Below are 23,807 nucleotides of genomic sequence, written 5' to 3' on the forward strand. Positions count from 1 at the left end.
TGGACACCACACCCGAGTGGGTGCCGTCCCACAGATCAAGCCACGCTGAGAAGGGCAGTGTTTCAAGGGCATCCCCCAGGGAGGAGGAACCCATGTCCCCAGAGCAGGCCAGTCCGAGGTCTCTGAAGTACCCTCAAGGCATGGGTGCACCTCCGTCACTTCCTCCAGGGAGCCCTCTGTGACTGCCCCACGATAAGACACAATGCTCCCTTCAACAGGTGGACAGATCTGACGTTGTTGGCGTCTCTGTTATTCCCATCTCTTTACTGTGTAAAGATGCTATCAGGAGGATGATATCCCCACTGTGCTGGAATCCTATGTTACCCTGAGGGGTGGGGCAGACTTATCTGCAGCAAGAGGTATTCCAAAGACCCTTAGTGTGCTAGGCCCAGGCCACAGCACCCAGGGTGCCAGGAAATTTCACCTATCTATCTTGTTCATCATACTTTATTCTCCCAGCAAACAGGGAGGACATAGCCTTTCTGGTAAAGTGCTGATTCTGTGTCGGTCTGGTCAGCCATCGCCCCCATCTCAAACTCCCACTGCAGCTCTACGGGCCAAGCATCATCACTCCCAGTTTACAGATGAGAAAACGGAGGTTCCGGAGAACCAGTTTGCTCAAGGTTAATTCGGATCCATTGGACACTCAAGCCTGAGCAGCTCGAGGGCAGAGGGAAAAACAGTGTCTCCTAACTCCATAAGGCTCTCTCCCACCACACATCGTCCAGAAAACACACCAGGATCAGACACGCTCATGTGCACTGTGGAGTCCCAATCACTGGCTTGGAAAAAGAGCTGTTGAGCCAGAGGATTTGGCTTGCCCTTGACCTCAGACCCCGTGGAGACACACCTGAGCAAGCTGCCACCACCACTGGCCCAGACAACCAGCTGAGGCTGGCACCTGGCAAGCATAAAAAATACTAGCTTCGGCACCAGCACGCAGAGCAGCCATTGCTTGTGATGCCTGCATCCCCAGTCAGAGCACTGGCTTGAATCCCAGTGGCTCTACTTCTGATCCAGCTTCCTGCTAACGCACTGGGGAGGGCAGCAAATGTGCTTCACGTGCTCGGGTCCCTGGTACTCATGTGGGAGGTCTGGATGGAGTTCCTGTCTCCTGGCATCAGCCCAGTCCTGGCTGTTGCAGGCATTTGGGGAGTTAACTAGCAAATGGAATCTCCTCTCTCTCTCTCTGGCACTCTGCCTTTCAAATTAATAAATCTTAAAACAACAACAAACACTAGCTCTAAAGTTGAAGGGGATTGGGTTGAAGTCCCAATATTTGTGGCCACCTGCTCCTGGACAAATGGACCCCTGTCTCTGAGCCTCCCTAGTGGTCATCCATGAAGGGCACTGGGAGGTTGTAACGGCTCCCTCTGGGCTGTTACAGTTTGTAAAGGGGGTGGCAGGTGCAGGCTTCAAACGCAAGGAGGTTTCTGTCCCTTTCCTGCCCTGTCCCCAGTGAGGGCTATAGTCTGAGACAATTGGCATCCCTGTATGCTGCACTATGGAATTGCCAGGAGGGGCAATGACTCCGGCCTGTGCTCAGACTGGCCTGGCACTGGCCACAGAGGTCTCTCCCACCAGCCTGGGCTACAGGGAGGTGAACAGGCATTGTGGCTTCTGAGCTGTGTGTGTCCCATGCCTCTGGGTGAAGCACATACCCCTTGCAGTCCAGGACACAGACGGGCTAGCTCCTAGTAGGGCACTGTTATAGAAAACAATGGGCCAGCTCGGAGTAAAGGTGTCACAGAGGATGCTAAGATTAGTCAGGGCCTGCCTCTCTGGCCCAGGACATGTGGCGCCATCAGGGGGACAGCCCCCTGCCGCCAATGCCCAGTGACAGTGGGTTGCCAAAAAAATAACAAAAAACACACAGGAGGACTTCTCAGCTCACTCAACGCCCAACCAGCACCACATCCAGTGCCTGGTACCTAGGAGGCCTCTGGGAGTCACGTTCCCATCCTCAGTGGGCCCGTCACAACCAGCTACATCTTACCCCAGGAGGCAGTCAAAAACTCAGGAGCTGGTGCCCAGGAGCCACAGCTGTGTCCTCAAGAGGTGCTCACTGGGCCCCCCAGGCCAGGAGGCAAGATGCCACTCAGTATAGGAGTGAAGGTCCCACCCAAACTGCCCTCACCTGTTGGCACTCGGAGCCAGAGGCAGAAAGCCATGACCACCATGGCCCTGGAAGCATGAGCTGCCAGGCAGCTGGGGGCCTGGTGGGGAGGGAAGGCTTGTCACTGTGCATCTTTTCTTCTTAATTGTGGTAAAATGTATAACACACACCACTTAGCAGCGCCACCAGTTTGCATAAAGCATGCCCATGCTTCTGCGAGGCCCTCCCCACCCTCCATCCACAGAGCTCTGGTCATCTTGCTGGACCAAAGTGCCACATCCATTAAAGGAGAATGCTCCATCCCTTCCCCCCTACTCCAGGCTCCTCCTCCCTGCAGCCACCTGTCTACTTCCTGTCTCTAAGAATCCACCCACTTGACCTACCTCCGGAAGCCACAAGAGATGGATCTGAGAGCCTGGCTCCCTTCCCTCGGCCTCACGTCCTTACAGTACCAAACGCCCTCTCTGCTGTGGCTCGGATGTGGGTACAAGGTGTGTTTCCCCAGAAGTTTCTGTGCTGCAAGCCTGGCCCCCAGGGTGGCCAAGTGAGAGGTGGTGGGGCCTTTAAGAGGCGAGGCCAGGTGGAGTTTGCTGTGTCATGGGGGAAAGCCCTGGAAGGGGCTTCCTGTGTTGCCACGTGCCCTAGGTCTCCTGCACAAACCCCAGAAGGGTGCCACCCTCCAAGGCAGGACATAGCTGGCACCACACTATTCTTTCAGCCTACACAGCCCCGAGCTAAGGACTCCTCTTTTCTTCCTACAGGACTGAGCCTCGGATACTTTGTTTTAGCAACAGAAACACTAGCATCCTCTTCTGTATGTAGTTTTCTGATTTTGAATGAGTCAGACACATAACCATAACATCGAAACCACTGACATTTTATGAAGACAATCGCGTCTCAGCCTCTTGGCCAAGGCGAGGTGTGGATTTTAAGGAGGCACCTACTCACTTTTGCCTTGTTTTAAGTTGCATGCGGGTCTCACATTGATTGCAAAACAACAGGAAATCAATCAAACAAAAAGAATTTGAAACCTACCCGGCCACCCCTCCCTGGAGGAGCCCCTGTCAGCACTGGCATTGACAAAGATCTTCCATTTTGGTTGTTTATTTTCATTAGATTTCTTCCAAGTAAAAGAAGGATCGGAGAGATGGCTTCCAAGCCCGAATCCACGGTGGCATCCTCCCAGGTGGCTCTTGTGGCCATTCCCTAAACGACCCCGCGAATGAGACACTGCGGTCCACGCCAACACGCACAGCTGGAGTGGACCGCTGGGTCAAGGGTGTGGTTCAAGAAAAGGCTTCTTTGCCCCTGAGAAGTACCGTGTGTGAAAAGCTGCTCGCTCACAGGGCTGGCGGCTGCTGGCCCCCGGAGCAGCTGCCCAGGGGACCGAGCAGCACAGTCAACACTGCCCGGTGCCTCAATTTCCCTGTTAGACACGGCCTCTCTCCCAGGTGGAGAGAGACTCCACCTTGTGCCCTAACCCTCCTCCCGGGTGCCCAGGCTGCTTTTCCCAAGGTGCAAAGAAAGAGTAATGTCTGGGACGTGGTCTCACCCACTGGGTGCCAACCGTGCAGGATGGGGCAGGAAGAGCCAGTGCTACGTCAGCGCCTCTCACCCGAGCGTGTGCCCAGCTGCATCGCACCTCCGAGGCCTTGGGACGCACTGCCTTCTCCACCTGGAAGATTCTACACGGTCTCCCCTTCGTCACTGCTCCCCGTCTCTCTCATCTCAGTTTGTAAATGCTCTCCCTCAGAAGGTCTTTGGCTCTCAGCCAAGGTCAAGTGCCCCTCTTCCAGACTGCCAAGACTTGCAGGCCACTGCTGGACTCCCGGGCTCCACTCAGCTCCTATAAGGTCAAGCTCATCGCTGGTCTCACCTGGGACTCCATGCCAGCACTGAGGCTGGCATGCAGCAGGCAGCACATAAATGCTCACTGGATGAAACATGCTCCCTGAGTGTCGCTCCAGGACCTGTAGCCAGTGCAGCCCTGACTCGCTGAGGCCTTGAAGTTGGCCTTCCCCCAGCCCCTCCCACCTCAGTTTTCCGAGATGAGCTCCATGGTCCAGACCAGATCTCATCTCTCCATCTCGAAGCCAGGGGCAGACAGTGGCAAGGTTGCTGCCATGCTCTCCATCCGTAAGGCAACACCTTTCTACCCTCCTCCTCCTCGCCCCGTTCCCCAGCATCAGCCAGTTCTCAGTTTCCAGGTTGCCAGCTCTTGTCCAAATTTGGAAGGCAACAGGGAGGGGTTCGGGTACCTTGGCCCAGAGTTCTGTGCCCAGGAGGGGGTGGGAGGCCCCACCTAGGTTTGTTTATAGTTTGGAGGAAAACAGTGGCTCCCAAGGCTATTTTGGAAACCTAATGTGCACTTGGGTCTCTCTGCTGTTTATTGCAGGAGATGGGCGGCCCTGCAGGTAAACGCAGGGCACTGTGGCCACAGCTTAGGGCGACCTCCCATCGGCGCCACGTCCCTCGCCCTCACCACCCTGGGGGCCGACTGCCTCGGATTCCAAAACTCTATCGACAAAGGTGCTGGGGAAGGGGGTCAGCAGCCAGGCAGAGCCCACTAGGCAAGACTTGGGACGTGGCCTGTCCTGGTTCCAAACCCTGCAGCCTCGAGCCAAGCCACCTGCTTGGTTCAGCCTCCTCAAGCATGAAATGGGGGAGATGTGAGCTGGACGAGCTGCACACTCTGTGGCTCTGGGGGGGATCTCCACACGTCACAGGGGGACATTCGGCAGTCCAGGCTATCGGCCGTGCCTTTGGTCACCCTGCCAGGTGCCAGGCGCCAGGCGGCGGCACAGGGAAGCAGTCCTGAGCAATAGAGTGATGAGGAGCCAGCCAATTACATGTGAGGCTCATGTAACTGCGAATGGGTGGTGGTGGGGACCCCAGGGCCGGCAGCCCCGTCATTACCCTGACCAGCTGGGAAGGAGTTGGCTGCAGCTTCGGCTGCCACAAGCAAGTAGGCCATAGTGGCCTGCACCAGGGGTGCGATTAATGACTAAACACAGCCTGGGGTGGGACTCACTGCTTGGCACCTGTTTCCTTTGTTACCACCGTGGGTCCTGGCATCCACCGTGACATGAAGCAGCCAGGGAGGGCAGAAGCGGGGTACCGGGCACCCCCACTCCAGTGCGTTCCCCCAAGTGTCCCCACTCACAGCAGAGAGAAGCAGGTCTGACTCAAGTTGGTGGGTGGAGGGATAATGAACAAGAGCAAAGATTCACAGAGGCCCCATTGTAAGAGTAAAGCCCGTGGCAGCATCTCACGGCAGGGCGGTGGTGTTCCCATTTTCTCATGTGCATGCTGCTTATGGGGAAACTGAGGCTTGCAGAGGTCAGGTGACTTGGCCAGGACTGCCTAGCCACGTCGGTTCATGCTGTGAGCTGATAGTATGAGTTAGGGACTAGTAACTCATTTAATCCTCACAGCAACTGGGTGAGGGTGGTACTATCATCACACCCATTTTAAAGATGAGCAAACTGAGGCCCTGGGAAAAATGAGAACTAAACTGCCCGAGGTCACGCAGCTGAGATATGGGAGAGCTGGGGTTTGAGTCCTGGCCATCCAACTCTGTGGCGAGTCCTGCTTCTGTTCCCCTTACACAGCTACAGACACCAGAGGCCAAGCAGGTCTGCGTGATGCATGATGATAAAGGCTGGACTCGTCTCTCAGTGCCAGGTGGTCTCAGAACAGGAGAAGGCAGTCTGGTGGCAGGGGACGAGGGCAGTCGGATGGCTGGACCATGGACAGACGGCTAGGAGGCGGAGAAGGCCTGGGTGGGGGTCCTGCTTGGCTGCTTGGTGAGCTGGGACCCATCCCACAAGAAGCCCACCTCTGCTTCTCCCTGCCTCCCATACAGCCGGCCCAGGGCAGTAGGCAGGGGACAACCTGACTGGGCATGACTGGGCAGGGACAGATGCAGCCCAGCCCACCCCAGCAGGCCCACAAAGGCACAGGCCTGCCCTTCCTGGTGACTTTGCCTTGGGACAGATGGGACACAGAGTGGCTTCTGTCAGGCCAGATGGCCTGGGGGGCCTGAGGGGCTGGGACACCAGCTGGGAGAGTCCAGCCGTGGCAGGTGGAACTGCTTAACCCCTTCCTGCCTAGCACTTTGGTGACCGACTGACCAAAGTATATTCGGGTCTGCGGCCTCGGGGGTCCTCCGCTAAGGCAGGGAAGGATGGCTGAGAGGCCACGGGGTGAGAAGGAATGGCAGGCCAGTGGGGAGTGTACAAGGTGAGAGCGACTGTGGCTTGCCAGAGATCTGCATGGGCACTGAGTGGGGACCATGGAGCCCTGCAGTACCACATGGGGCTGGATGCTTCACTCCCAGCACCCCGACAGTGCGGGGACCTCCAGGGTGGGAGGCCCACAGCAGCTGCTGCAGAACTGGACAGCCATGGAGATGGCCTGTCCCGTGCAGGGGCCTAGACAGACCACCTGAACCTTTCTGTGTGGTGTACGAACCCCGACTCGTGTCTTGAGTCAAGACACACTTTAGGCAAGCAGTCAGTGAGTGAATTCCTGAGACTGGCCACACAATGAATGTCCACCCACCACCCTGCCCCATGAACAGCCAAACAAGAAGGTGCAGCAGTCAGAATTGTAGGCTAGACACCACGAAGCACTTCCCAGTGGGATGGGCCATAAGGACCCTGCAAGGCACGTCTAGGGGAAGTTCTGGAATGATCTTTGCAGGCCTCTAAGCAGGATCTGTGATGGTCCCAGGCTCAGCGCCAAGGAGGAAGAGGTGGTGTCTGCCGAGAGCCAAGCAGCAAGGACATTTGCAGCACGGCCTCCGTGGCTGAGCGCCAGGGGCTCGGCCAGCTCCGCGTGGAGGTGGGCAGAGTTTGGCCACACTGTGCCCTCACCTGGGGCCTGCACTCTGCTCCCCCTGACCCCGGCCCAAGCACCGCTGCGTGTGTCTCCAGACAGAGGCTGTGGGAGTTTCCAGAAAAGCCCAGAACACTGAGGAGGGCAGAGCTGGGGGTGGGGGCTGCCACCCAGGAGCAGGACTGGGAACCACAGCTTCACCTCCAAGGCCTAGCTTCGCCACCTACTTGCTGTGCAACCCTGGGCAAGTCGCTGGCCCTCTCTGGCTCCTGCGGCATAGCAGATGGACAATCTCCAAGGCTTCTAGAGATCAGCACTTCTGATTCTTAGGGGTCACTCCCAAAGCCCGCACACAGGGCTTGAGTGCAGGGGACCAGCAAATGACAGGAGGCATAGGACAAAGTGGGGTGACCCGGACCAAGAAGGGAAGGTTCTAGATGGGTCCTAGGATGACTCTCCCACCTGCCCACAAGGCCTCCTCGGCTTCACTCAGGTATGCACACCTGTGCACGTGCTCACTCGTGCACACACATACATGCAGCACCTGCTCTGAGCACGGTGACCCAACTCTGTATCCTGAAAAGAAAGGGGTATGAGCTATGATGCTCCAAGAACTGACCCTTGTGCTCTCTGGGCTGTGTGAGCGGCCCTCCACAGGCTGGGGGGAAACAAATGGACCCCAGGATGAGCTTAGAAGGCCCAGAGGCCGAGTGCCCATCCAGCTCTGCCACCTTTCTGCCATGGCAAGCCATGAGTCGTGGGACCTGTCGAGCCTCGGTCTTCCCATCTGTGCAACGGGCGCATCCCCCAGAGCACTGGAGCTCCTGTAACAGGAGCGGCACGGGTGTGGTTGCAATGTGAGATCCTGGCAGCCTTCCTGGAGGAGCTGAACAAGCCACGCCTCCCAGCGCTCCTCTGCCCCAGGGCCCCCGCAATCCCTTCTACCTCATTCTCCACCTCTGGTGGAGGAGGGTGGTGGTTGCGATGTGCCTGGACTCAGCAGAAGCTACAAAGCAGCCTTTGTTTCCCAGACGAAACCCTAAACCTGCTGCCCTGACGTCAACCTTGGAAAAACAATGCCAGGCCAGCCCTCCGCAGCACCCCTTTGCCAAGGTCGCCAAGGGAGTGCACAAGGCTGGCCGAGGTAGATGATGAGGACCAGAGCTGTCAGCAGCTCCACGGCCTCGCTGCTTGCTGGGGCCAGGGAAGGACTGACCCCCCGGTGTCAAGGGCCCACTTCTCAGCCTGGCAGACTGAGTCCCGGAGGAGCGTGCAGAATACTCTGGGTGAGATGCAGGTTCAAATCCCAGCTCTACTCCTGCCACTTGGTGGGATCAGTGCTGTGATCCCCCACCCCCCACCGCCAAGCCTGCCTAGAGGTCAGCACAGAGAGGAGATAGAGCCACTCCACACACACACACATCCTGAGAAGGCAGGAGCAAGGACAGAGGCCCTGTCTCACACCTGGGCTCTCCCAAGCCCACCTGGGAGCAACTGGCTACCCCCTGGGCCGGACACAGCCTTGAATGCTGGGTCTTGCCCTCCTGGTCACCCTGCACTGACCGGGGACGCGACCTCCTCCTGGCAGACGGCACTGTTGGTGGGAGGAAGTGTTCAGAACACAAAAGCCCACTCTGCAGGCGGATGCAGGAGGTGGCTGTCACTGCCCCGGGAGTCTGGGGGTCTGGGAGGCTCAGGGCAGAGGGGACAGGGCAGTAACAGCTACGATGACAGCACTACTCGGCCCCCCGTAGCCTCCAACTCCATGAATCATCATCACTTTAGGAGCTCTGGTTGCTGTGCCCACTTTAGAGGTGTGAAAACTGAGCCCTGTGACAGCAACAGAAACCTGAGCAAGTCAATTCTTAACCCAACCACGGGCCGACCAACAAAGCTAAACAAAGCAATGACATTGTAATATCCTGCAGTGTAACTGCCGTATGGCTTTCGGAGGAATAACCTGCGGGCTGCAGGTCCCCTGACCTTGGCATCGGGTTAATCTCAGCCCTGCAGGTGCGTGCCAGCCGAGCTTGGGCCCTGGATGCCCCACGTCAGCTACTTCCAACATTAGTGTTTCTTTAAAACCTATGGCAGAGCCACCGCTTGCACATAACAGGAAGACTTCCTTCAAGAAGCACACACCTCCCGAGTCAGGGTGAGGGTTTATGGGTCACCTACACCCAGCATTCCAGCCACACTTCCCTAACCTCCTGGTGCGGCTTTCCAAGCCCTCCTTGGACCAGGCTCAGTACCAGCCCAGGCACATGGCTGGCAGCCGGGGGCAGAAGGTGGTAGACACCCCAAGACCCCTAAGGGGAGATGACCACGGGTGGTCGAGGCTCCCTCGGGCAGGCAGCAGCGAGGACTGGGACACTGGTGGAGGGGCAGGGCTGGTCTTTCAGACCCACACCTCTTAGGCCCTAGTAACAGACCTCTTTCCAAAACGTAGCATCCCTGCGCTACAGGGCCCGGGAGAGGACTGGGTCCACACCTGCTCAGGGGTGTCATCTCTGTGTCTGCTTGCCTTTGCCGGGCCTCAGTTCTCCTGTCTGTAAAACGGCCATAAGTATGTGAGTAGGGATGAAAAGCACCGAAGGAGGCTGTTCTAGAAAGCTCAGCTACCCATGTGGGAGGTCAGGGGGGTGGATGGAATAGGTGTCAGTCACAGAGGACAGCAGGGTGGCAGGGCTAGGAGACCAAGGTGACAGCCTAGTCCCACACCTGACCTTATGGGGCTCCCCTCACAGCCCCTGTGTGATCCTAGGCCCAAGGACTCCCTGGGACTTGGTGGGGAGTGCTCAGGGGCCAGCAGCCATGATGCTCCAAGCACAGAGCGTAGCGTGGCCAGGGCCAGGGTCCTGACCTTGGGGATACATGCTCTCATAAACACACACACACACCCCAACACCCAGGTTTTCAAAGCCCCGGTAGCAAGGGAAGGGCCACCCCCAACGGATCTAACATCTCCCTAAGGGATGGGTCAGGGAGAGGGTGAGCCAGTCATTCAGAGTAGGGATCAAAAGAACAAAGCGAAGAAAGGGGAGGAGAGAAAACAAAATAGAAAGTCCGAGTGAGAAAGGCCAGGAGGAGGGAGCGAGGGCATGAGGGGACGGAGAAGGCAGACCATGCCAAGTTCTGGCCGTAGGCAGACCCACTCCTGGGCACCGGCAGCAGGCTGCCCTGGCGCAGTGGCTTTGTCGCTGGGCCTCTGCACAGGCTGTTCTCTCCATGTAGGGAGCACCAGCCCACACGCTCATTGGACCTTCAAAACACAACAAAGGTAACGTCTCCTCCAGGAAGTCCTCCTTGTCTGGCCCAAAATAGGATCAGGTGTCTTCCAGAATCCCTGGGTTTGGGACATGCATGGCGTTCCTGGGGGCCCAACCCAGGCTCTAGTCCTGACTGTAAGAAGCCCCATGCCACTACCCCACCAGGCTATTCCACTACCCACCCTTCAAGATAGCCTTCTGCCCATGACCAAAGGGGCTGGTGCAGAATGGGTGGTACCCCACCCCTGCCCGTTTGCCGGGGACTCTCACAAGGTCCACTTGGACCAGTAGCTCTTTCCTGCCCCCAAGCCAGTGAAGCAGGGCAGTGAGCCAAGAACCATCTTAAATAACCCGAGCAATAAAAACGGCTGATAGAGGGAGGAAGGCAGGGGCTCGTTTGCAGAGGCCTCCCTCGGTGCGGCAGCAGAGGGGCTGCTGTGTGAAGCTGTGCACGCTGTGGTCAGGGCACGTGGACCGGAAAGAGCACCGAACAAGTGTCCAGGGCCATGGGCCCATGGCCACCCTCCCCACGCCACAGCCAGCCCCCACCCCACGGCCACCCCCCACCCCACGGCCATCCCACGTCACCCACCCCATCTGCTCCCAAAACCCCAGCCTCACTTCCTAACACAAAGCAACTACAGGTGTCTCATACGCGTTTTTGCACAATCCAGGTGGATCTGGCCCATTTTCTAGACAGGGAAGCTGAGGCTCAGAAGCAAGGGGCCTGTCCCAAGACCTCAGGTCTGATAAGAAGCAGGAACAGCCAGTTTCTGAGTACTACACAAATGCTCTGCTCCAAGCTGAGTTAGCCAGCAGACCTTTGACCATCGCCCCACTCAGGCTGGCCTCGGCACGGGTGAGGCAGGGAAACCAAGGCACTCCACGGGGCCTGAGTGTGGGGATGGTCAGGGCTTCCTGTGAGGCTGTCCTGCCACGCACCCACGCCTTGGGCAGTGTCCTCAGGAGTTTACACAGTGTCTCCACAGACCTCAATCCATCCTCCAAATAGCCTTACGAGGTCAGAGTAAACAGTTCCATTTCACAGAAGTGAACGCTGAGGCTCAAAGCAGGAAAGCTACTTGCCATGAGCACGCTCCTTTCTGGGCCTTGAGTCTCAGGCGGACTTGCCCCTTTGGAGCTGTGACGTGGCCCTTGACCCTCAGGGAGCTGAATTTCAGGATTTCCACCATAGGCTCAGGACTTGCACACGTACTGTGGGGCTGCAGACATTCATGTGTAGGCTGCTCAGAACGTAGTCTGTATTATTATGTTTATTAATCAGCTACTACATGCTTCCTGTGTACAACATTGTTCCAGCAGGCACCTGTCACGGGACAGGGTGTGTCCAGACCCTGAGCATCCGGGGCAGGGGGCACTCTGTCTGCTTCCCTTGGCAGGGTGGCGAGCAGCGGCAAGTAGTCCTGACTCAGGGAGCAGCAGGGGGACCTGTGCACACCCAACCACCTCCTCTTCCCCACATAGGAGTTCCCCGGGGCCTAGCACAGCTCACAGTGCTGATGGAAAGCAAAAGTAGGGGCATCCCAGTCCAGGGTGGAGCCAGCATCCCTCCTGTCCCCAGCGTGCCCCATGTCTTCTGCTGCTGTTACCAGGCAAAGGCCACAGGGCTCCTCCTTGAGGCCACTGGAGATGCCCTGGGCAGCTAACTGTCTGCAGCCCTGGCTCCCCACGCCTTCCCCTGCTGGTCCCACTGGCCTCCCTCCATGGGCCTCCCACCCAGTGCCTGGCCCCCACTTGGGAGCGCCTCTAAGAGCTCACCAGTCCAGGCAGAGCTGCCCCGGCGGGCGGTCTCGTCTGTTCATGGAGCCTCATCTGCCTGTGGAGCCAGGATTCATTAGCTTCTCAAAAAGTAATCACCACCAAGTGACAGCAGGAAGTCTCTGGCAGTGCAGTGGCCACCTCCTGTTCTGCCACCTGCTGCACCAATATTGTGACAGACCCCGGGGCTGGCCTCCTCACCCAGGGTGTCAGGAGACAAGGCCACCTCCTGGGAAGGGCACTGAAGGTGGGCTGGAGACCCTGGTGGGACTCACTGTGAGAGCTGGGTTGGATTTATTCATCTCTCCGAACCTCTCTTTCATCAAATGAGCATAATTGAGTCCTACTCTCTGGGTTCTCAAGCAATGATCACTCATCTAAAGCCAGCAGCCAGGCCTGCTTAATGAATGGCTGCTGGACCATCACACTGATTTCTTTCTAACTCTTTTCCTCCAAGTCCTCAGACCACATCTAAAAAAGTTGTGGGTTTTTTTTTTTCCCTGTATTTAAAAAGTAGAGTCCAATAAGTAAGTCTGTCATCCAGTGGCTCTTAAATGTCACAACAGCTGGGGCTGAGCTGGGAACTTCATCTGGGTCACACACATCTGGGGACCAACTGCTTGAGGCCTCACCTGCTGCCTGCCGGGGTGCACACCAGCAGGAAGCTGGAATCGGGGGCAGAGTCCAGCCCTGAACTTGGACATGCTGATGTGTGACGTGTGTGCTTCAGGCAGCCTCATCACCAAACGCCGGCCCTCGACTGCGCAGTCCCAGCTGATTTTTTTTTTTTACATCAACTTGGGAAGCAGAACTCACAGGCGACATGATGCCCATTTCACAGAACACTAAACTGAGGTGTAAGACAAAAGGGCAGACACAGAACCCAACCCCTTGGGCTAAAGTCCCAGAGAGAGCAATCTTTGTAAAACAAAGACAAGACCGCTCCTAAGCTTCCCTTGGGAAGTGAAAGCTCTGCCTGGGCAAGGACAGGCACTCCGCCAGGCTCTTACAGCCCCGGGCGCAGCCCCTCGAGGGGACCGGATGCATTTGCCAGGTTGATGCTGGGTGACCACCACATTCTCTGCGCTAAGAAAGGGACTGAGCAATCATGGCCTGCCCCAGAAGCCAAGTGTCCCCTGCCCAGGAATGCCCTAAGCCACCTCGCATTCTGACTGCGCCCAGAAGGCATCACAAGCCAAGGGCAGGGACCATGCCCACCCCTGCCAGTTCACCCCCTTGGCCCTGACCCAACCCAGGCTCCACAGCCTTCCCAGGTAGCTCTCCCAGAAGTTTGCATTTGTGCTGTATCCGCCTCAGCCCATTTACTCATCCCACACTCCCATTTTGCAGGTTAGGAAACCAAGACTCAGAGGGGGCAAATGGAGCTGCCCAGGCTTACTCGCTCTTGCACGGGACATGGGTATCTGACGGCAGCCATTGAGTCCTCAGCCTAGGTCTTCTGATGCCAATCCAGACCCTTCCCTCCACACACACACAGAGGGAGCCCCGGGTGCCTGGGTGTGGTGTGCCACCTGTGACATCTGCCTTATAGCCCAGGACCTTGAGTGGCCGGCCAGGCAGAGTCCCCTACTCCCTGCACGGCTGGCACTGGCTGGGCTCTGCAGACACCAGACAAGGCCAGCCCTGGAGCCAAGCTCCCCTCCCCAAAGCTCACAGTCATTTCAGGGCAATTCTGATTGAGCGCATGAGGGCTGGGGTAAGGGGCCAGTGAGAGTTCTCGGAGGAGCTACAGACCCCCAACCTTAAAGATGAGGGGCTGGTAGGGCAGTGCTCTCTCCTATGCCCTGCCATCCATGAGGTGGGACACAAAAGTACCCACAGCCAGACTCCTCTCTCCCTAATGCCATCCAAAGCCAGGGTCGCGAGTGCACAGGCCACAGCCTCTAGCACCACGGACACACCAGTTCTCCCAGTGGTCCATGCACCTTGTTGCAGCAAAGGGCGTGTTCAAGTCTCGGCCTGCCCTTCGGTGTCCTTCAAATATTGACACGTGGGGCTGCAGCCTGTGAGCCTGGAGAGGATCTGAGTGTGCATAAGTAGGCATATGGGTGCTGTGTGTGTGTACAAGTGTGTGTGTGCACCGTGTGTGTGTACTCATCCGGCAAAAGCCCCGCCTCGCATTCCTCCATGAAGGAATTTCCCAGGCAGGCGTCAGCTGTCTCTCGGTTTCCTTTTCTTCCCTGGGACTTCACGCCCCTCCCTCCAGCTGGAGGCCCTGAGAAGGCCCCCACGACCCCCACACACACCCCCAGCACATCTCCAGTGAGAACGCCAGCCCGGAGCCCCAGGGCCGCTGCTCTGGCTCTCCAGGGAACCTCGGCCCTCCCCGAGAGGGGCTGTGGGCTTCTTCTGAAGGCAGCTGGCCAAAGGACTGGGGGGCAGGAGACTTCCGCAGGCACAAATCACCCGTTCTAGGCGGTTCAAACTCGCTTCTCAGATGCCAAACAAAGAAGTCGCGCTTTTCCCCTCCGCCCCCAGAGCCATCCCTGGCGCCTTCCACGGGACAGAGGGAGTCAGGACGTGTCCTGAAATGGATTTGTCAGGCAGCCCGGGGCTGGACCAGGAAATCCTTGCGAATTAAGGGATCAGATTTGGTCAGGGATGGGAGGCAGGGCACCTGCCAGCCCAGGTGCCACACCTACTCCTGACGCTAGTTAACTGTCCTTCCCTTACTAAGGAGGAGGTGGCTAGGGCAACTGAGACTAAGCACCCTGCCCCCAGCCACCAAAGACCGACAGAATCAGGACTTGAACCCTTTCCCCCACTACCCAGACTGCCTCTCAGAAAATCAGAAACAAAGAGACCCCATCCGCGGCAGAGAACAAAGGCCTTGGGCAGTTTTCCCGGCCAGCGCCCATCTGCCCCAGGCCCCCCTTGGGTGTGACCGGAAAAGGCAGGGCGCACTCAAGCTGCCACCCCAGCACCCCCACCCCCGGCAACCATCTCTTTTCAAAGACCTCCATTTCGAGTGCCAGCCCAGCCCCCTTTAGCTCCCGGTCGGAAACAGCTGTGACAAAAGTCCCTCCCATCCCAGAAGTGGCTTTTTAAAAAACGCTTAAAAGAGACACAAAGAGGTGGTGAGAACTTTGCCCGACATTGATGCAGGCCGATGCTGGGGCAGCGAGCAGGGCTCTGAAGAGCAGGGATGGTCGGCCTGGCTCAGCTTTGGGGTCAGCCCCTCTGGGCCTCAGTTTCCTCAGCTGCCAAATCAGCGAGGCCATTCTTCTTCCTCACCCCACTCCAGATTCTCAACCTGGGGGTCAGGCAGAAATGGAGCTGCTCACAACAGCTGGGGCTAAGCAGGTGTGGAGGGGCTGGGCCAGGATTGGCATGGGACCAGTCTCAGGTGCTCAGCCTCCTGCTGTCCCGAATGGCCCCCAGGCAGCCTGCCTCGGGCTCCAAGACTCAGCAAACTCACTTAGGAAACCACTAGGTTAGCTGATCATGGCGGTCCCTCCAGACTCTCAAAGGACCCTCTGGGAACCGCCATTGTGGCACAGTGGGTGAAGCCACTGCTTTGCAATATTGGCATCCCCTACTGGAGTGTTGGTTTGAGTCCTGGCTGCTCTGCTTCAGATTCAGCTCCTTGCTAACGTGCCTAGGAAGGTAACAGTTCCCTGTACCCATAGAAGAGACTCCATGGAGATGGAGCTCCTGGCTCTGTCCTGGAGCAGCTCTGGCTGCTGTGGCCATTTGGGGAGTGAACTAGCACAAGGAAGCTCTCTGCCACTCTGCCTTTCAAATAAATCAATCCTTAGAAAGGGGGGTGGGTGACGACCTTGCTCTCAGTGCTGGTGCCAGGTAATTAACCAGGGGCACCAGCAGCTGCACAGCACCCTGGGCCTGAGGAGACTCAGAGAGCTGTGGACTCCACTGCACCCCGAACACCACGCCCTAAAGACGTCACCCTGCCCCGGGGCAGCCACCAGCACTGCCAGCACTGCCAGCACTGGGTAACTTCCTCTACCAGCCCATGGCCACTTCCCCCCAGCCGCCAAGCTACAGCGACCTCATGTTGGACAACCTCAACACGTCCCTGCTTCCTTCAGGGCCAAGGCTGAGACAGGAAACTACTGAAACAGGTGTGCCTGAGGAAGGCAGAGCAGCCCTGCCCAGTCCGGACCTGGACCTCTGTGGTCCCAGGCAGAAGCAGGAGAGGAACAGAACGGAGGCAGAGAGATGGGCTGGGACCCAAGTGCTTTGGAGACTCGGGCCTGAGGGGCAGAGCGAGGCGCTGGGAGGAATTCCCCAAGAAACCCCCTCAGGTAAAGATACAGTACTGAGGCCCAGAGAGGCAGTGGATGGCCAGAGGCCACACAGCACCTCGTGGCAGAGCCAGACCTACTGGGTTCAGAGGGATTCAGCAAGAATCTCCCCTGGAAGAGCACCGCCCCCCCCCAAACAACAGCTTGCACTCTCAGAACAAGATGCTTCGGTGGCACTGGGTGGTGACAGTGCCACCCACATGTTTATTTTGGTTTCCAGATCAACGCTCGACAACCTTGCCTTGATTCGGTTTTTGGTGACCACATTTGCCACGTGGTAAAGAGTGGGCTCAACAGAGGGTGAAAGGAAAGCTGTGACGAGCAGGGCCGGGGCCGCAGCACACGCAGCCAGGAGCTCTGCATTGGCTCAGTTTCCACTGAGCCACTGTCAGCACAGGAGGCCATAGTAGACGGGCAGCCCTGGTGATGCCCTCTTTTAAACTATAGAGAGGCCATGTAAGTGAATGGATAAATGACACAGGGCCTAGGCACAGGATGGGATACTTCCCAGCGCTGAAAAGGGACATCCTACTGACACACACCACCACACCAACTCCAAAACATCATCAAAGTGAAAGCAGCCAGACACGTAGGACACGTGTCATAGGGACCCACCGACCAGAAATGTCCAGGGAAGGCACACCTGCTGAGGCTGAGACCAGATCTGTGATGGTCTGGGCTGCGCTGGGAGGGGACTGTTTGCAAACGAGCTTGGAATGTCTTCTGCACCGGTCAGGGAGAGGGAGTGATTTCTGCACCTGTGTGTGGGGTGGGGAGGGGGAGGGAGGCATGTGTCTAAAACCGGATGGTGGTGATGGCTGCATGATTCTGAACTGACTAAAAATCACCAATACACCAAGACAAGGGCTTTTCATGATATAGAAGCTTTAGCTCCATGAAGTAATAGTGCAGGGGTACACATTATACAAGTAGAAAAGTGTCCAGCTGAAGAGCCCAGTTTGCCCCCTCCCGGGAGATGCCAGGACGCCCAGTTAGGACTCGGGCAGACTCTGCAAGCTTTTTTCCCTGGCCAGGCGCCCTCCATTGCCCGCTGCCCAGGGTTCCACACTAGATACCATGCGAGGGTCCAGGGGCCACGAGCCCAGGCATCCTTAGCCTCATCGCTCAGGTCCTGACTTTTCTTATAGGGGAGGGTCAGAAGTGGGCTGGGAGCTCAGACTCAGACCCAGACCTTGTTGGGCTGGGAAGATCCTCTGAGAGCAAACAAACAGTTAGGCGCTGTTTTAAGGTTTATTTTATTTATTTACTTGAGAGGCAGGGTAATGAAGAGAGAAAGAGAGAGAGGTCTTCTATCTATTTGCTTATTCCCCAGAGTCAGGCTTGGACCAGACTGAAGCCAGCAGCCAAGAACTCCGACAAGGCCCCCCTCCGACGTGGAGGGACTCAAGTAGCCACCAGCCGCTCCCACCAGGAATCGTAACAGGAAGCTGAATCAAAAGTGGAGCAGCCATAAATCCAACCAGGCATTCAGCTATGGGACGCAGGCCCCCGACACTTCACCTGCCACAACACCTTCACCAGCAGTTTCTGAACACTTCCGAAAGCTCTCTATCCACTCTCCTCCCCACAAAGCGTTCTCATGAGAAACCCAAGTGTACAAACACATGGACAATGACTGTGATTTCTGTAAATGTAGAGCGTCGGCTCCACGCATCACATTCACCTGTTCTGAATCCAGGCAGTCAGATTGACGGGGCCCTTTGACCCAACAACATTTAGAACTGGAATTCCTGATGACAGCACCACATCCTGGTTAGCTGTATCTTCAGATTTGGCTACAGGGCAGTAAGATCCTGACCCAGGCCTGGCATGGTAGCCCAGTGGTTGAAATCCTCGCCTTGTACGCATTGGGGTCCCTTATGGATGCCGGCTGCTCCACCTCCCTTCCAGCTCCCTGCTTGTGTCTTGGGAAAACAACAGAGGGTGGCCCCCAAAGCCTTGGAATCCTGCAGCTGCATGGGAGACCAGGAAGAAACTCCTGGCTCCTGGCTTTGGATTGGTTCAGTTCTGGTCGTTGTGGCCATTTGGGGAGCGAACCAGCAGATGGAGGATCTTTCCCTGATTATCCTTCTCTTTGTAAATCTGACTTTGCAATAAAAATAAATAAATTAAAAGGAAGAAGAAGATCCTGATCTATGCTACAGCTGGGAGCCGTTTGACTTCAGACACCTGAAGGAGGCGGGAGAGGGGTTATACGGGAGGCCAGCTACCGGCACGTGAGCAGGGCAGCGGGCCCAGTGAGCTCACACAAAGGACTCAAAAGTGAGAGGGGGCACATTTTCAGGACCGCTGAAAATAATAACTTTGATTAAATATTCCAGGGGTCCAGTAGCATCTCCAAGGAAACCTAGGGCTTCAAGGAGCTCCCTTTCGCGGATGGGGAAACTGAGGACCAGGGAGAATAGACTGGACTTTAGACATTCAATATGTGCCCTGTCTGAATCAACTTTGGAAAAGATGGGCCTCTTCAATGCACACACACACACAAAGAGAACGGAGGAGGAAAAGGTGTGTGTGTGTGCACCCCAGAAGGGCGGGCAGGAACACACCTGCCCCCGCCCGCCTCAGCAGCACTGGCTGACATCACCCCTCACACCCTGGGTACGGCACACGCACATCATTGCACAAGGCCAACCTGTCTCCTGTGAAGACCGGGCACAGTTTTTCCATGTCCTCGGTAGCCAGGTCCAACAAGCACACACACAATAAAATAAACACAGCACAAGCCTGCAGCATGACGACACGGTCCACAGTGGCTGGGAGGAGGGCCCGGCCCCGTGCTCTGGAGTTTCATCACCCAAAGCAAATGCCATTCCTCTCACCCATCCCAATGGGGCTAGCCAACAGAGAGGTGCGGTGGCCTCCCTATGGTCAGACTCTGGGCCACTCAAGCCTCCGGAGGGGCAGGTGCACCAGCAGAGGTAAGCTTGTCACCCCCCTAGTCGGCCAGTCTCCGAATCCCTACTCCCTGACAAAGTGACATCAGCAAATCACTCGATCCCTGCCCCAAACACCGCCGTGCCATGCCCCGACTTCTTTCCAAATCTCCACATAGAACTGTCCGTTCCCAGTGGGGCTCTATTTGGGAGATAAGCTCTTTAAGGAGGTCTTATTGAACTCAGTTCAATCCTACTCTCCCACTCTAGCAATGATGAGTGGATTTGATCACCCCCATCTCTAGGATGGGCAAACAGACTGCTTAGGGGCTCCACAACCCCATCAGCAAGTGACAGAGCTCACACTGGGACGCAATGCAGCCTGCCCCGTGAAAGAACGAGCAAGGAGACCCACGTTCCCTGGGCAGACGGCAACGCTCTCGGTTCCGAACCAACAGCTCCAAACTTAGGATGCGCCGTGCCTGGAACCAGAGGGAACCATAGGGCCACCGCCGGGGCCAGAGGGTCCCTCCCATACTCAGGGCCGAGATGCAGCAGACAGACCCGTCCTCTTATCAGAAGCCCCCCTCCCCCAACTCCCAGCCAGGCCACAGGCAGGAAGCAACGTCAGTCTCCAGGCAGAGGAATCTGGGCTGCACAGGGAACATGCCAGCCAGTCCTGCAGGCAATCTGCCCCCCAGCTCTAGCCCCAGATGATGGTCTGTGCCCACTTAACGTCCATCTTCCCATGCCTACAGGGGTGCGGTGGGGGGCTCAGGAAACCATGAGACTGAGAGAGCGGGGAGAAGAGGGAGTGAAGGTAGGTGTTATTACAAGGCTGTGGCCAGATTCTGGTTTCACCAAGTCGCCTAAACCCAGCCGCCTCAGGCAGGTCTCTGGGGCCCACTTGCACGCACCTCAATTCCTTCCTCCTACAAGATGGGGCTGGGTCTGTCACCGGCCCCGCGTTACCGCTACGCCATCAAGGGAATGAGGCGTCCGGCCCAGGGTCGCGCACAGCCGTCCCAGTGCCCACCCGGCCCACCTGCCGGCAACAGCTGCCGCGGGGCCCCTTTCCCGCACGCGCATTCCGCGGAGGCCGTTCCCGGGGCGCACCGGCGCGGGCGGCACTCACCTCCGCTTGTACTCGTCGCGCTCGCGTTTCACCTTGGCCAGCACGTTGTAGAGCGCGCGGATCTCGGGCGTGATGGTATCGATCTGCACGCCTACGCCGTCAGGGTGCACCCACGACACGCCGGGGCCCTGCACCGTCTCCACGCCGCCGCCGCCCGTGCGCCGTACCTGCGTGTAGCTCCAGATGGTCCCGGGCAGGCGGCCGTAGTGCTGCGGATGCGAGCCGCCGCCGGCGAGCACCAGGGCCGCGGTGTTGGCGTTGGCGCCGGGCGCCGCGCCGCCGATCCCCGGCGCCGGCGGCCGCAGCAGCTCGGGCCCGGTCTGCACGGCCTGCTCCCGGGAGAAAGTCTTGTAGCGCAGCCGCCGCTCGCGCTCGCTCTGCTGCTGCTCCAGCTGCTTCTCCAACAGCCGGTTTCGCCGCTCCAGCTCGTGCACCTTGGCCAGGAAGCAGCGGAAGCGCACGTTGAGACCCTTCAGGAGGTGGATGTTGGAGCCCAGGTCGTCCCGCAGCGCCGCCGTCACCGGAGACGGCCCGGGCCCGGCTCCGCCGCCGCCGCCGCCCGCGCCGGGGCAGCCGCCGCCGCCGCCACCAGCGCCTCCGCCACCCGGCGGGCAGCCGAAGGCCAAGGCCATCTCCCCGAAGAGCAGCGAGTTCACCATGCGCCGGCTGCGCGGCTCAGGGCCCCGGGCCCGCGGCTCCAGGTGCGGCTCCAGCTCCGGGCAGGGTTCCCGGCGCGGCCGGGCCAGGGCGGGCGCGGGCTCCAGCGCGGCCCCAGATGCGCGCCAGATGCGGCCTTCGCGGCGGATGTGGGCGCCCCAGAGAGGGAGAGGGGGGCCGGCGGCTCCGGGTCGCGGTGGAGGCCGAGCGGGCTGCGCGAGCACGGAGAGGGTCGCGGCAGCCGGCGCGCCGGGGGCTGTCAGGGACGCTGTGGCCGGGCCGCGGCAGCCGCGCGCAGGACACCCTCGGCCGGCACGGCCCCCTCTGCGGCGGCCCCGCCCACTGCAGTCCCACGCCCCGCCCCCGGCCAGGCCACGCCCACCCCTCCTCCCTCTGCGGCGATCCCGGCTCCCGAGGCCCCGCCCCCGAGTACCAGGGCCCCGCCCCCGAGGGCGGTGCCGCGCCCTGCGCCGCGCTGACTGGCTGCGGCAGCTCCGGCCCCGCCCAGCTCCCCGTCGAGGCCACGCCCTCCCCTGCGCCGGGTCTCGCGGCTCGGCCAGGCTCGGATTCTCAGCCCGGGGCCGCGGACCGCAGAGCAGCACCCGGCTTCTGCGGGAACCGCCGCAGAGCCGGGCCGGCCTCTTAAAGGAGCCGTGAGCCTAAGCAGCCGCTCTCCTCCCCCCTCGCCCCGGTCAGGGCGCCCCTTCCTCCACGTGGTCTGCAGAAGCGACTTGGCTTCTGCGTCCTCTCTCGCCTCCCGGACCTCCCCTCCTCGACCCAGATTCCCACGGAGGCAGGAGATGGTGTTCTGGAAGGATTGGGAGGTGGGGAGGGGGCCACAGGCACCCGCAGGTGCAGCAGCTCCCCATCCCCCTCCAGCCTGGGGCGGCCCAGAGCGGACCTTCCTGAGACCAGGCGGCGCTTCCGCCGGCACGGCACGTCGCCCACGGCTCCACGGCCGTCCAGACACCGGCCCAGGCACTGCCCAGCGCGCTGGTCCACCCCTGCCCCTGGCCCGAGACCCTGCAGCAGTAACGAGAGCGGCCACGGGGAGCAGCAGAGGAGCGGAGCGGGTCTGCACAGGTGCACGCCTGCATCCCTTCATTCATTCACACGCTGTCAAGGCCAAGCGAGGCACTTCCTGGTGTCTCCTGGACCGATTGGCGAGCATCAGCCAGTATGTCCCCCATATTACAGAGTGTCTGAGAGCTTAGGCAGCCGGGCTCTGAGCAGTAGCAGACACCCTTGGCCTCTTGTCCGCTTCTGCTGTTGATGGCCAGGAACCTCCGAGGGGAGCTGAGGGCACCTTTGAACCACTGTGGCATGGTGCAGGTTCTTCCAGCCATACGGCTTGAATTACTCTGTGATTGCTGTCTTGTGTACCCTGTCTTCCAGGACAAAGCCTTGATGACAAAGGAAACAGAGGCTTGCTCTGGGCAACTGGAATGTGACATTGTTGTGATCTTGATGCAAGGACTATAACAATCTCCCCCTGCCCCCATCTTTCCTTCCCTTAGCCCCAGCCTCTTGCCATCTGCCAGAGTGGATCCATCTTCCACAAGATCCAGCTCCTGAACTCTCCTGTCTTGGATTCTGCCCCGATTAATCCACCCCAATCTGGCCTCGGTCTTGTTTCTTTAAGCCAATGAATCCAGTCCTCTTGTTTTGAGGCAAGGGTCTGTGGACCCCCAATGGGACTGGACATGACATTGAAATGGACCAAAGTTAGATCTCTGTTTCAATTTTATTTCTGAAATGGTGTTGAGCCTCTCCTTGGAGGATGAACACAGGCAGCCTCTGGAAGTCCTTGTCATGTTCTCACTGTCAGCAATTCCGGTTTTTTCCGAACAGGTGTTGTACTGCTCCACTTGGAACACCTGCAACCCTCGCGTGCTCCTGGGTTCAAGACCTGCCTCCACTGGCACCCCAACTTGCTGCTAACATGCATCCAGGAGAGCTTAAAGACCTGGGGCCCCGCCACCCACATAGCTGGCATTCCTGGCTACCTGGATTCAGCCTGACCCAGCCCCCGCTAGTGCGGGCGTTTGGGGAATGACGCAGAATTAAAAATCCTTCTCTTGCCCTCTTTTTCCATCTGTCACCCTCTCTGTGTCACTCCGCCTTTCAAACAAACAAAGCCATATTTAGAAATAAATCCGATATTTTCGTATCATACTAAGTGATGACAGCTATTGCAACGTAATATTCAAGCTGTTACAGCTCTGGAATCAAGGTCCCATTAGACCCCCAGTAAATACCATTTAATCTATTCATAAAGGACACACATTACTACATCACACATTTGTTCTTTAATCCTTTGATAATTGTGTTTTAGTAAAATTGTCTTCAGTGTATTCCTAATGTGCTTCTAAAAAGTATTTTGCGATGGAGGCCACTGGCTTTATCATGTATTCCAGGGGCCAGAATTCACATCTCAGAGCTGACGCCATGGTATAGCAGGTTAAGCTAACTATGGTGCCAGCATCCATACGGGTGCCAGTTCAAGTCTCAGCTGCTTCACTTGAAATCCAGCTTCCTGTTTGTGGCCTGGGAAAGCAGCGGAAGATGGCCCAAGTACGTGGGCCCCTGCATCCACATGGGAGAACTGACGAAGCTCCTGGCCCTTGACTTCAGACCGGTCTAGCTCTGGCCATTGCAGTCATTTGGGGAGTAAACCACAGTGGATGTTATCTCTCTGTGTCTGTCTCTGAAACTCTGCCTTTCAAACAAAAATAAATAAATCTTTAAAAAAAAGATTTTTTTTAAGACCTGGGGCATGGCTCTCTGCAGTGTCTTGCAGGACAGCTCCATTCTGCCCACAGAGCTGCT

General features: G+C 58.0%; 1 protein-coding gene across 1 annotated transcript in view; it reads right to left on the reverse strand.

Annotated features, from left to right (window-relative positions):
• IFFO2 (intermediate filament family orphan 2) overlaps positions 1-20,980 on the reverse strand; it is a 40,963-nt gene extending 19,983 nt beyond the window's left edge. The window contains exon 1 of the mRNA XM_040987989.1: positions 20,322-20,980. Within this exon, the coding sequence (XP_040843923.1) occupies positions 20,322-20,980 (659 nt within the window). The remainder of the gene's footprint in view (positions 1-20,321) is intronic.
• Positions 20,981-23,807: the final 2,827 nt, after the last annotated feature.

This window comes from Ochotona curzoniae, unplaced genomic scaffold (assembly GCF_017591425.1).
Source record: "Ochotona curzoniae isolate NIBS_2020 unplaced genomic scaffold, NIBS_Ocur_1.0 contig_4792, whole genome shotgun sequence".
In the NCBI taxonomy this organism is placed as follows: domain Eukaryota; kingdom Metazoa; phylum Chordata; class Mammalia; order Lagomorpha; family Ochotonidae; genus Ochotona; species Ochotona curzoniae.